At 37.1% G+C, this 13,841-nt stretch overlaps 1 protein-coding gene across 3 annotated transcripts; it reads right to left on the reverse strand.

The window, feature by feature from the left end:
• Positions 1–541: 541 nt before the first annotated feature.
• LOC113695021 (protein transport protein SEC24 A) lies at positions 542–11,216 on the reverse strand. 3 transcript variants are annotated; one of them, XM_072055713.1, is made up of 15 exons: positions 11,079–11,216; positions 10,602–10,703; positions 6,798–7,976; positions 6,562–6,700; positions 5,759–5,949; positions 5,434–5,541; positions 5,131–5,334; positions 4,685–4,916; positions 4,056–4,205; positions 3,773–3,929; positions 3,175–3,302; positions 2,771–3,093; positions 2,496–2,681; positions 1,628–1,868; positions 542–981 (listed from the first exon to the last, which is right to left on the reverse strand). In XM_072055713.1, the coding sequence occupies exons 3-14, from the start codon at positions 7,917–7,919 to the stop codon at positions 1,635–1,637; spliced, it is 3,174 nt and encodes a 1,057-aa protein (XP_071911814.1). In that variant the 5' UTR covers positions 7,920–7,976; positions 10,602–10,703; positions 11,079–11,216; the 3' UTR covers positions 542–981; positions 1,628–1,634. The 3 variants fall into 3 exon arrangements, with proteins under 3 accessions (XP_071911814.1, XP_027069768.1, XP_071911813.1); XM_027213967.2 differs by having other exon boundaries at positions 542–1,213; XM_072055712.1 differs by lacking the exon at positions 10,602–10,703 and having other exon boundaries at positions 542–1,213; positions 11,079–11,182.
• Positions 11,217–13,841: the final 2,625 nt, after the last annotated feature.

The following is a 13,841-nucleotide window of genomic DNA, read 5'->3' on the forward strand; positions in this document are numbered from 1 at the left end:
ATTCAGACTTTTCTCAAATTAAAATATATATCTTTGGCTGGTTTACACATTGTACGAGTCTTCCCACGTATTTATGAATCACTGATTCACGCTCCCAATTCGTTTGTGCGACATTTTTCCTTTGAAGGATGCTTTGTATAACTCCACTTCTCACGCTTCCGCCACCGTATCAAATCCGGCCACACAAATGAAGTTCTTACCAGAATATGACAGTTATTTTAAAAAAAAAAAGAAAACAGAGAGAGGTCACATTTATGGGGCTGAGCTTGCCAGTCGATCGCCGACTGGTCACGCTGCCAGAGGACAGCAAAATGTAATGGGCGTTATTGGCACTAACATTTTAAATCCATAGCACCGGAAAAGTGCTTCCGCGACAAAAGCAAAATCAAAACAAGCGTATCCTATACCATAGGCATTTTTTCTCTCCGTTTTCCATTATTTCATGTCCTAAAAGAATGGAATTTTTTTCTTTCTAAATCTTTTTCAATTTTATTCTTCTTATTCATAAAATAGCAAAGGAAACCATACTGTTTCCTGCCCATTCAAAAAATAAGTTCTCATTAACACTCAAAAAACAGGTTTAGCTAATCAAAACTGCAAAGTTGGAACGGGGATCACGCCCTTTCCAGGATGCAAAAGTGGTGTATACAATATCCGCATTGAGCATCTACAATAAAATACAAAACTAAAGGCCCAAACAAAAAAAAAATACAGAATGTCCTCACATACTAGTTGCCTTCTCCAGGCAAAAGAATGAAGAGGAAAATAAACTAACAAACTACACCAATTATATTATTAGAAACTAAAAGGTCCCAAGAAAAAGTAAAGAAAGGTAACATGATTTAAGATTTTAGGCCGGAAGCCTGGTCTCATTTTCACCAGCACCATTCAAGGATAACCAGAAAGGTAATATCATGGTGTCAAAACTGTCTTCATTCCCCAGTAACAAGAAAGAAATACTCCACCCGAGAGATCTTTTATCTTTCAAGCAATGAGCACACGGTGAGAGAAATGAAGAATACCTTGATAATGAACATGAAAAATATGCAGGTGAAGATACAGCTCTGATTAGCACAACAAATTAGTTGCTCACAATCATCCTTACGAACTCAATGATCTAATACATAACAGGCAGCTGATTTTTGTCCCAAGTAAACAGATGGACCTTAACCATTTCTGGATCTGGAAAACTCATAGGGATGAATAAGAGCCCCTGAGAGGATTGGACAATGCAGCAAAAATCAACTACTGCACAAAACTACACAATGAAATTAAAATAGGATCACTGAGACAAGAAGTAACTATGTTGATCCCGATCATGTAATGGAGAGGTTCAGTAACTTCCACTAAAACATTTACTCCTTCAGAACACAACTATAGTTCGAAATGATATTCTTTACCCTATTTCTCTTATTCCTTTCAGGTGGCAGAAAGTGGAAGGATAAATAAGAAAGGTCATGCCTACTGGATCCACTAGCACAGAACGCTCATCTTTGAATTTTTATTTTTATTATTTATTTATTCCTTCAAAGATTCAAAATTTGTCAGGGTTGGGGGCAGTGCAAAGAAAAATCTCTGTTTATCACCTGCATAACCAAATAGCCCAAAAACATTCTTGATTAATTACCTGTAAATTATGCATTTTGTTGAACTTGCCGATATAATTGCAACATCCAATCAGCATAGCTATTTGTACCCCCAACCTGGTCCTCAACTAGATTAGCAAGCAGGTAGAAGCCTTCTCTTGGTTGTTCACCTTGCCATACAAGGTGACAGAGTTGATAATATGATGGGTCACTTTCCCTGTACTTCTTAATTATCCTCATCAACCTTCTTGATATTTCATTGTCTCGCTCCATAAGGCAAACCTGGTTTTCACAAAACAAGAGCAGCAAATTCAGTGGGGATAAGAAGCATGAAAAAGACGCACTGAGAACACTTTGTAGCGCTTAAACTTTGAAAGTTAAATTGCATCAGGCTGCACTTTGTTGGTGGATGTGGGCCTGAGATCCCAGTTTCCTACAGGCCACAACTATGTCAGAAGTAAATATTTGCTCGGACAACTATTCAACTTAGCACATCTTTTTGAAAGCTCTTAATTTATCTTTTATCTTTTGGCTATTTGAAACACATAATTTGCTTCATGTCCATGCAAATTTTGGCTTTAGAATGAATTGTCATTAATGTGAACATAGAAAACATGTAACATCTGCACAGTTAAATATCCATAGTACTGATGGAAAACCTATTCCTTAGACATGATAAACTTAGAAAAATATTCTTCTAATTAAACAAATAAAGATTATTGTAACTTCTAAACACCATATTGGCATCACCATACCCAAAAATCAAGGTGTAAAAGTATTTTGATAATAACGCAAAATAAAAGAAAGAAAATGTGCTCTTAAATTTAGGACATGAAAGAAAAGATAATCAAGCTAAAATAAGTCACAAAATGAACAGCTAAAAAAGAAATGATAAGAAACAATACATACCTTTGAATAGTCGGTGGCATAATCTTCACCAAGTACACTCCTAGCTATATCTGGTGATAGCATTCTACCAAACCATAAAACAAATCGAAAACCATCATCATATATATAAATTCCACTTGAGTCTAGGCTCTCTGCAGAAAGTGGAAGTCTCTTCCAAACATTCTCTGATTCATCGGCAAAAGATGCCTGAAAATCGGTTACAAAGATATGATACAAGGACGAAAACAATAGAACACAGTAATAGCAGGAGTTCACACTAAAATAGCACTGCTTACCTTCAAGAGGTACTCATCTAGCCGAATCAGATTTGGATACAAAAGTTTCAACAATTTTTTAACCGGCAAAGCCATCACTGTATATCCAGCAGCACAGCGTTCATCAAGCTGAACGTCAGGATATCCACCACGAAGAGGTGTTGATTTACACAATGCTAAACCATATAGAGCCAATAACTTCAAAGATTCGGGGTATATCATCCTGCCTCCCAAGCGGTGCTGGACAGCATGAAGGTTTCTATATTCTCTAAGGGCCTTGACAATCCTAAATTGAACAGAAGTTCGAGCTTCGTCCAATTTGTAGGACAGTGATTTCTCAATTGCTGCAAAATAAGTTTTCTAGGATGACCATCAAGAATAGACCTAAAGAGCAGGAGAAATCAAGAGGGAAGAGAAACAGTTACCAAGCCTTGAAAGCAAAGATACTATGGCACCAATATCAGCCTGGCGATACAATTCTCCTAGATCAGCAACAACTGGAGCTGCAGCATTGTGTACCCTAATACGCCTTTCTCCAGAAGATGATGTATACCTTAAAATGGTTAAGAAATACAAGACTGCCTTCAACAGTCATCAAACGAAGCTGCCAAAGGTCACAACCAAATAAACACAATGAACTTCCACTATGACCTAGAAACCATGGAACATGCAAATTGATCATGATAGAATGCACAGAGATCCTTGACAAAATCAAGATATAGACCTCTTTACAACAGTTAATACAGCAAAGACTGATTAATAGAGGGTTTCTTTACAATGATGGGATTACAGCGTATATAAACTGCCTTTAGGACAGTTCTAAAATATGTATCTATGTGTCTGGGTCGGCGTTTGTGTGTCTATATACATACATATGTATATATAGATATACAGATATTTTATATAAATATATACACACACTTTTTTGTTATCCATCAAACAATTCCAAAATCAAATGTGACTGAGCTCATATACACAAGCCTGTAGAAGCACAGCAAAACACATTTCCAGCACAAAGGATACAATAAAGCAACTTGGAAATACACCCTATCCGTTGTCAGCAGTGTTTCTTCAAGGCATAACTGCATTGCATATGCCTTATCACAGTCAACAGCTGGAAGTGCCATAAGATCAGTAGATCGCAACATAAAGTTCCCATGGTAAGAAGTAAAACGCACACCTATAAACAAAAGCGAGATTAATTGCCAGTACCAATGAAGCAACCCATGCAAGAGTAGCCAGAAAAGTGAAACAGAAGTAGGAGAACTGTGATTAGATCACTTATCAAATAATGAAGACAACTGACCTCTCCCACATCGTATACGCATAACAGCTTCCCATGCAGTCTCTCTTGTAAGATCTCTACCTAACTCATGTCTTAGTTTATCTTTGTGAACAGAAGCAACAAAATTTGGATAGTAGTATACCTGCCCACCAGTATATTTTGCCAGAGTTCCTACAGCAAATTAGAAGAAAACAGATTAAAATCTTATTAACAGTAATCATGACACTGATCTAACCTGTAGCAAATGTTTGTAGTCCAAGATGCTAGAGAAATTATGGAATTAAATTTACTTATAAGTTCAGCAAAGAGAAAGTAGCAAAGCCGTCAATGTGCCATTTTATGCCAAGAAATGCAATTGATGAAGGGTAAGGACCTGTGCACTCCACTTTTTGCTTCATCCAGTCCCCTTGTTTTTTTTATCATGTAAAAACATTAAAACATGCATGAGGTCTAAAACCAACAGTTCTCATACCAACTACAAATACGGATTTTTTGGGTCTTTTCACATAATAAAAAACAGAAAGGTGAATGTATGCAGCTGTTCATGGAGTGTATAGACCATTAGCCTTAATAAAGCATTGTCAAGTGATATAATCAACTATGAGATCTCTTACTACATGTGTCCAGTAAAACTTAGATTAAGAGCATACCTAAGGTGGCTATGTCAGTATACTTATCGCTGAATGCATATATATTAACTGCTATCTGGAATTTGGAGAAATCAGCAGCCATCTGTTTATAAAATGGATCTTCTGGAACTCTTAATGTATGCTCTTTCTCGGTCCCATAAACACGTGCATCATCTCCACGAAGCCTCAGGCGGCCAGCACCTAGCGATGGCAATGTGTTTTGAAAAATCAACAATTTGCCACCAAGTTGGCTCTGGCAGTGAAAAAAAAAAATTTGTTTTATAACAAACTGCATTTTTGACAAACATTTAAAAATATGAACCAACAATATCCAAAATGAACCACAGAAGGCCAATATTGGAGTTCAGTAAATGCCATAGACCAAAATTTCATTACTAAATAGTGATTGAATAATAACAGCACATCATTGTAAAAAATAAGGGAAAAAGAGGAAAGGTATTTCACACCATAACCATGAAAGCCGCTTTGAGAGCTGGACCAAAAGCAGACTCCACATTCATGTTCTCCTGAAACATGGAGGGCAAGCTGTCGAGAAATGCATCAACAACGGTTCTTGACTCAGACAAGTTAACAAGAAGATCATCTGGCAAGGGTACAAATATGTCATCCAGATCGGAGACCACCATCATCTGAGGCTGAGTCAAAGAAGACTGGCCAAGAAAAGGTTTAGAATTAAATCAGCAGATTTGAACATTAGAAGGACACATAAACGTATGACATGGAACAATGTACCAAAAAATTTCACTTGCCTTTATATTATAAAAATGTACTGTGCTATCATAAGTTATGAAGCCAATCTGTGTCCTGGGAAACCCAGGCAAGGTGTCCAAAGAGGACTTGATAGTTTGTGCTACAACCTGCAAAATGACTTTGGATGATCGCACACCAATTCCAGCAAAAAAATACAATGCTTAAAGACAAATGCATCAATGGAGGGAAAAAGCTGAAGAAATAACTGATATGCAGAAAAGGTAACGATAGGCACAAAAAATTCAGAAACTAAAATAGCCACGAACATAATAGGACGCAACAAACAATAATATAATCTTGACATTTGGAACTAAAAATTTATACCTCCAGCATTCCACTTCTCACAGCACAAACTGAAACATCAATGAGAAAAAAGTACAGTGGTGGCATTGGTGGCCGGACCATATATTCAGCTGGAGCAATAAATTCAACACTACCCTTAGTAAGCTCAGGCCGTTGATCCAAGTCAATTCTCCTGCCACTAGCATCCAAGTGGGCATAATATTCACCAGGAACTAACAATGAAAAGTTGAAATAGACCAGCCCATTAGTCACAAGACTGAGACAGATAACTATATATTAATGATGCATTATTGTACACCAAAGAGGATCTGCATATGGTGAAATGAAAAGACCAGGAGGCAAAGATCAAACATAATAGAGAATGTTCCATCCACTCGTACAAACAAGAGAAGGAAACACATCAAGCATATACTAACAAATTAAACAGCCATGTAGGGAGAGTTTAAAGCAGAATTTTTTATCACCTCTGTTTTTAAAACAGAGATCTAAAGAAGTCAATCAGCACCTTGAATGACCAATTGAAGCAACGAGCTAATTACGCACTAGATACAAAAGATTATAGGATGGAAATCTCCATAGAAGCTGTAGGTTACATTAAGAATATAACTACATACAGGCCACGGAAATCTCAGTAGGTGATAGTTAGCATATGAAGGATGACAAAAATAAAACCAAGTATGTATAATTAATGAGATTCAATGTCACATCCGTACCCAACCCTGCGAAACCTTCCCCAACCCAAAATGGAAGAGTAAACAAAGAAAGATAATCCTTTGAAGACAGAAATGGTGTATATTCTTGTGACCACAAGCAGAAAAGTTTACCATCATTAAGCAATGAACATAAGTTGCACCTCCACTTTCTTCCATGGTCAGTAAATGTGACATATGGATTAACATACGTACGACACCTTCTACAACGAATGATGCCAGTTGTCAAAAAATTAACTATAGGAACTTCCTCCTGCAAGAAAAGTAAGTACTTAGTGCAACTTAGTTTTAAAGATCAGCAAACTATATATTTTCCAAACAGCAATCCCCATGAGTGCAAAGATACTTACGCTTTCTGGAGCTTCTGCAAGAGGGCAAACAACTGCTCCCAGAGGCAAATGCCACCTTGAAGCCAAGGACTGAGAATTTGGCATCGCACATGTACTCAGTCGCAGATATCTAGAACTACAGTTCCCAGGATACATCTCAGCAAAAGATTTTGGCTCCACATCCCCATCCAATGGCCTTGGTAATGCTTTAGAATCAATTCCTCCATCCAGTGATCCAGGAACGGACCCAAGAGAGAGGGAACTGAAGTCCTCCACCAGGCCTTGTGCAGTGCCTAGATGTGGCAGAGAGGCTGGATGTTGCATGCGGTCCTGTGAATACATCCCTAATGGAGCTGAAATTGATGGAGACTGCACATAACTTCCTTGTTGACCAATATAAGGCCTTGATACTGCTGGCGGAGGTGCAACAGAACCACCCTGCTGAGGTGGAAAGGCAACAGAGTTCACAGGTGGAGTTTGTGGAACTGCATTATACTGCTGACTGGGGTACCCAGGAAAAGCTGACTGCAAGGTACCTCTGGCAGCAGGAAACGGTGCCCTCATAGGTGGTGATGATGGCTGTAAGTTTGTGCTCACAGCAGCAAAAGGTGAATCCATAGATGATTGAGGAACATTCATGCCTCGTTGAACAGTATTCATGCTTTTAGGCGGAGATCCCAAAGGGATTGTGGGAGGTTGTGGCTGCATTTGAAAGGAAACTGGAGTAGATGAGAAAGGGCCAGCGGAAGGTCTTACTGATGGAGCAACTACTGGCCGCTCCCCAGTTGAAGTCCAAAGAGGAGGCACTTGCGCAGGTGAGGAAAACTGTGGGCTTGGGAGACGCTGAGAAGGTCTGGTCTGTGATGGGCCATAGGATGGTGCAGGAGGTGGTCCTGCTGGATCACTCAATCTGACCTGGTGCACAGACCTAAAACCAGAGGCCTCTGGTCCAGCCAGTGGCCCGGAAGAGAAGGAAGGTGGGATCTGGGAAGAGGGAAGAGGATTATAAGGGCGAAAAGAAGAGGCTACTGCTCCAGCTACTTGGCTAGATGATGAAAAAGGTGAAGCATTTTGAGAAGCAGAAAATGGTGTGGTGGATGGTCTCTGAGAAAAATTTGCACGGTTAGGATTTTCAGTTCCCATTTACTTTCAATCTAGCTTTGATATCCTGCTGCAATGCCTATGCTTTGACAAATTTACCTTCCATGAAATGCAATACAGATGTGTGACTTGCGATAAATTATATATTACTTGCAAATAGCATTCAAATGATTCTGAACACACCATGAGAAAGTGTAACAAATAGTGTCTACCCAAAAGTTTCTACTAATAGCTGAAGGTGGAAAGGAATAGGAGTGATCTCTGCTCAAATCTCAGTCAAAGTAAAGAGTCTTTCAACATATTTTGACTAAATTTTTTCTTGTGAATCACTTCTTAACCATTTTAGAATACTAAGGCTTCTTATCTAATCATCCACTATGAACAAACAGAAGTATATACTATCAGCTACTAGTTTACGACAGTTATTTCCAATCAGAGGAAAGCTCTAGATTTTACTAACTTATTATCCTTTAGCTAGCAGCATTGCCACAAAACTCTGCCAACACTTTATAGATAGAAAACATTAGCTTGAAAACCTATCAGGCGAGACACACTGGTTACAAGAGAGCCCTCTCTCTCTCTCTCTCTCTCTCTCTCTCTCTCTCTCTGTATACATACACACCTGTTCAGTTGCATCCAAATTCAACTTAAAATTTATAGATAACAAATGCAACAGCACTCCTTACATCCTGTAAACAAAGAATAAAACATGCACCTGCTGAATCTCACTTTACAATCTTAAGATCATTTTTGCATTACAACCTATAATATTATGCATGTAAATAAGACAGCTTTTCTGGGTACCCAAAACCTATACTCATCTTTTAGCAAGATAATAGTAAATTCAGCGATACCAAATGCAAATTCACAATCCAATTGAAGAAAAATAAAGACTTCCTTTAATTCTATTTCATATTCTTGAATTTCCAGTGATATGAACCATAATCACTTTCTTCTAATTTCAATTCTATTCCATATTCTTGTTTTGAAAAGATAGGATCATGTTAAGAATCCACTCTTCATTGTAGTATGCACAAGAACTATATACATTCTTGAATTCCTCAGACAACACTATTTTGACCAGCAATGAAATTAGGGAACTGTATCTTTTCATATAATGGAACAAATTGAAGACAATAATTGTAAACAAAGTTTATGAAGTAATGTTCAAATTTTAACACCTCTATCCTCTAGCAATGGTCAACTGGCATTTCCAAGTTTATCCAATTTTCTTATTTCTTGTATATCCTTTTTTTTGGGGGAATTAGATAAACAAGAAAATTTCCATGTGACCAAGAACTAAAAAAATGGTAATGAAATGTGTTTGATTCTAAACAAATGCAACTATGGGACCGAGAACATAGAAAAAAAATTACACCTGTTGACATTTACAATCTCATTTTTTGCATTTTAAGCTACACATGCTATTCATAAAAAGAAAAAAGATTTTCTCTTGTTCCTACAGATCCTCTTTTTTTTTTTTGGCAAGATACTTGTCAATTAAAGATTTCAAACGTCAGATACCAAACTCAAATTGAAAAATTTATAAAGAAAGGTTTGGCATTTTTAAGCTTTGGTAAAACCACTGGATTGGGGAAATCCAAATCCTGTTGCCATCCCTTGCATATTTTCAGCTTAGCACATTTATATTCCACACAACAATCAGTTTCTTTGATTTCGCACAATGCAGCAAATATCAATGAGTTGACTCCATTCATCTTATGATTCATGAGATTCCTCAACTTAGTTCACCTCCACTACAATTTGAAACTCAGACAAAATGTCAAGGTAAAAACAAAAAAGAGGGGGCAATAGATTAAAAATTCTGGAGCAAATTTTGAAGGGTTAAAGCAGGAAAGAATTTTAGTTTTATAAACGTTTGAGCAGTTGTCACAATTTCAGAAAAACCAAAGATGTGAAATTTCTCATCTTGTTGAAGCCAGAGTCTTAACTTTGATTGTGAACGCTCTCAATTCTTCAAAAGCCTCTTCTCTCTACCTCCAAAAGTTTATTTCTACGAATGAGGTAAGGAGCACAATTTTCATCCAACTCTTAGGCAAGCACAATAGTGAGCAGGAACATCCATGGGAAATCTCTATTGAATGTGTTAAGCAATTCATGCTATACTACCTCCAAGCAATTTCAATGCCAAAAACTAGTGTCATAGACCCAAAAAGAAAATTTGCAGGATTCGTGGTCTCATAGTTGTAGATTCCAGCACAGATTGTCATTGTCCTATTTCACCATGTTTGACTAAATTGAAGTAAAAGTTAAAAGATTGGACGATTAAAAGTGACTCAAAACTAAGAATGGCAACTTTAATCACCAGCAGAGTACCAGAATTTCATTTTTATCTCCCCGTTCCCCAGATGTATCATCGAATTTCTAATCTTAACAAGCTCTCTTTTTCCAAGATCAAGCCTAAGTTAAATGCAGATGAAGTTGAACTCAAATGATACAGATTAAGCAGGGAGCACACCACAATCTTATAACTTGGAAATCAGAGAAAATAATCTGAGAAGCAGGCATATTTAACTAATAATGGACGAACATCACCATTAATTAATTAATTAATCATTCAAGAGTTCAGGAAAATCAAACTTCTAACAATCTACATCTGATCGATCCATGGAAGAACTGATACTATCATCAACAAGCTATCATTCTAAGATGTTGCTTATCTAACAATTAGAAAACAAAATTGGCTGTAGAATTTCTGAATACCTCATTAAACTTCACCAAAATACCATAGGATTTTGCGGTGCTTGCAGAAACGGTTTTTTTTTTTTTTTTGGCCTTTGTAAGGGCTTAAAGAGAGCAGCTAACCTGAAAGTAAAAACAAAGACAAACAAAACCGTGAGAATTGGCGGCGCCAATGAATTATCCCAAGTCCAAGCCACCAGAAAAACAAATATACTGAAAAAGAACAAAAAATAAAAGGGTTCAAAAAAAATGCCAGTCTCATGCAAATCAGCAATATAATAACAAGAGTGAGCCTAAGATCGATCTCTGCAAATTAAAAGCAGAAAAAAGCTAAACTGCGTGAATTTTCCTCTTCAAAATAATCAACTTTTCATATAAAGATCAAATCTTGAAAAACAAATCCAACAGTGTCAGACTCCATTTATCGATGATAGAAAGATGGAATCGGAAATACAGTAGACTTAGTCGCAGAAAGGACCCAGATATGATAAGAATTACCTGATCGGAGATCTCGAAGGAAGACAATAATTGGAGTTTGGAAGAAGCCAACGGGGGATACGAACGGGATTGGACTAAAAGTGGAGGAGGGTCTGGGACACATGCGTTGTAATTTGTTAAAGTCCCGGGTGCTTGCAGAAAATTGGAGGATTTCACCGAAATCGATACGAGGGAAAATTGCCAGTTTGGACCCTGACATTTAAAATCATGTGTAAAAATCATTTGGACCCTCACATTTTTAGAAGGTCAGTTTTTGAGTCCCTCACATTTAAAATCATTTAAAATAGTCTCTCATGTGTAAAAATTTTGCCAATTTGATTCCAAAGCTCTTTACTCAATTTCCAGACATAAAAACGCATGCCTAGTTCATGTACCCATAATTGTCAAAGCAAAATGAAACCCTCGATTTCTATTTGGGTTGTTGGGTAACCAACATGCTATTAAGAAATGTGGTAGAAAGAAATAACAAATAAAGAATTTCAGTATATAGGTTTGTTGGTGCGTAAACTAATTGTATATAATTATTAATAAATATTAGAATTGGCAATATTTACTGAGCTAAGAGCATCCCCTCAAGTAAAATTTTTATAATCGTTTGACTATAATAAGGACCCCAAATTGTATGAGTAATAGGTCTTTCGTGTAAAAAATTCGGTGGTTGAAAATTGAGGGAAAAGGAAGGTTGTGTGTATATATGTGCGTATATGTCTTTTATTTTAAAGGAAATGAATTTTGTTCCCATTTTGGCTTTGAAATTATGGGCATGAGAAGTCTGCATGCGTTTTTTAGTCAAAAAATTGAGCAAAAATGAGTTTTCGAATCAAAAGTGCAAAACTTTTATATCTAAGACACTATTTTAGCTGATTTTATTTGTGAGGGACTAAAAAAAAATTTCAAAAATGTGAGGAGCCAATTTGGCAATTTTTCTTAGATATAAAATATAGGTAGTTATAGTACAAGGAATCAGAAAGACAATGGGACATTGAGAGCTCATTTGGGATTACGGTAACTTATTGAAAAGTATTCATCAGTAGAGGTTATGATAAAAGTACTTATTGAGTGCTTTTAAGTATGGGTTTGTATAAAAATAAAACTTGATTTGCATGGTAACAAAGTACATGAGATTCAATGAAAACAATTTTCTCCACTCTAGGGTTTCTTCCTCCCTAGGATTTCCGCCTTCTCACACAAGACATTGCCTCGGGATGGCGGCCTCTTGGTAACCTAACCAAGTCTCTAGTAATAATAAATTGCCAATGAAAATGTTTGCTGAAGCCTTGAGTGGTTTGTGGAATTATGGATTCGATACTCTAGACCTTGGGGTTTTGGGAGCATATAGAGGAGAATCAGCGTTGGTAATTTCTAAAATGATCTAGCGAAGTTGGTGGAGCATTTCAAGAATGCGCTGGTGCGACAGTTCACCTTCAGTAGACCATCTATGGATGTGGTAAGAAATTTTTTTGTTTCCCTTAGCCTTAAAGGTGCTTACTCGGTAGGGTTGCTTGATGCAAATCATGTGATTATTCAACATGCATTAAAAGAGGATTATACGAGAATCTTCGTAAGGAGAATGTGGTTTATTAACAACTCAACGATGACTATTTCTAAATAGACACTGGATTTTAAGTCTAATCATGAATTATCCATAGCCGCTATTTGGGTGAATTTTCTTGGTTTGCCTTTGCCTCTTTTCAATATGAAATATCTCTATTAAAGCTTGGTTCGTTGTTGGGTCGACCTTTGCAAGTCAATTCTGCAACATCTTCATATAAGTACATTTTTGTAGCTCACGTGTTGATTAAGACTAATCTGGCTAAGGTGCCAGTTAATTGTGTTTGGATAGGACATGAGAACTTTGGGCAATTGCAAAAGTAGAGTATGAGAATTGGCCTACGTATTGTCCGTTTTGTTAAATAATAGGTCACACTGAATCAGATTGCTTTAAAAAGGACCCATTGTTGAAACCTGTGAAGCTCACTAAATCGTGTTTCTCGCCTGAAAGTGTAACAAACTTATGTTATTAAAGAAAATAAAGGGAATGATAAGGTCATTCTTGGAACTGAGGACAATTATGTCAAACCAGGTAGAGCAGTAACGTCGTACAAGATGGTTATCGGGGAGTCTTTGGAGGGACAAGCGGGTTTGAAGTCAGTCCAGCCACAGCCATTGAATGAAGAGACGTAGCTCCAGTGTTTGGTCAAGAATCACAAAAGAATGATAATCAATTAATAATGGCTAGTAAATTGGAGGCTATTCGGGAGTTTAGATCAGAAAATTAGTTGTAGAAAATGGGAGAAGTACTACAACAACAAATAACCGAGAAGGAAAAGTTGGATGAAGGAAACAGAGGTTCTGAATCATCTTCGGGTCAACTTTATACTTCAAATTCTTTCGAAATCTTAAGCTTACTAGATATGGATGATAATTAGCAACCTATGATATCTCGTTCCTTGTCTCCACCATGTTTGAGTCGAAATTCTCCTTTAGTTCACTAGAAATCAGCTTTTAACCTTCTTAAAGATGTAGTGCTAGCACAACAGCTAGTGGAGTTCAATCGTAGATTGATGCTTATTTGTGGAGCATGAATTATTGGATTTGGACTACCCACGGTCGATTGTTGTTTTTGAGAGAGACATTCGCTTATTGAATCAGATTGTGAAAAAGCCGCGCAGACCTCTAAATTATCAAAAGAAGATGGCGGCCTTCCATTCTCAAGCTAAGTCCTCTCTTGTTTTTAATGATAAATCAAATTAATTTGTTAGT

This window comes from Coffea arabica, chromosome 6e, assembly GCF_036785885.1.
Source record: "Coffea arabica cultivar ET-39 chromosome 6e, Coffea Arabica ET-39 HiFi, whole genome shotgun sequence".
NCBI classification, from domain to species: Eukaryota; Viridiplantae; Streptophyta; class Magnoliopsida; order Gentianales; family Rubiaceae; genus Coffea; species Coffea arabica.

Bases quoted from the DNA above. Each gene is read 5' to 3' on its own strand.
- LOC113695021 (XM_072055713.1), bottom strand. From the start codon at position 7,919: ATGGGAACTGAAAATCCTAACCGTGCAAATTTTTCTCAGAGACCATCC. The intron at 6,701-6,797 runs GTAAGTATCTTT...CTTTTCTTGCAG, and splicing joins TTGCAGAAGCTCCAGAAAGC to GAGGAAGTTCCTATAGTTAA. The intron at 3,930-4,055 runs GTCAGTTGTCTT...TTTTGTTTATAG, and splicing joins GCGTATACGATGTGGGAGAG to GTGTGCGTTTTACTTCTTAC.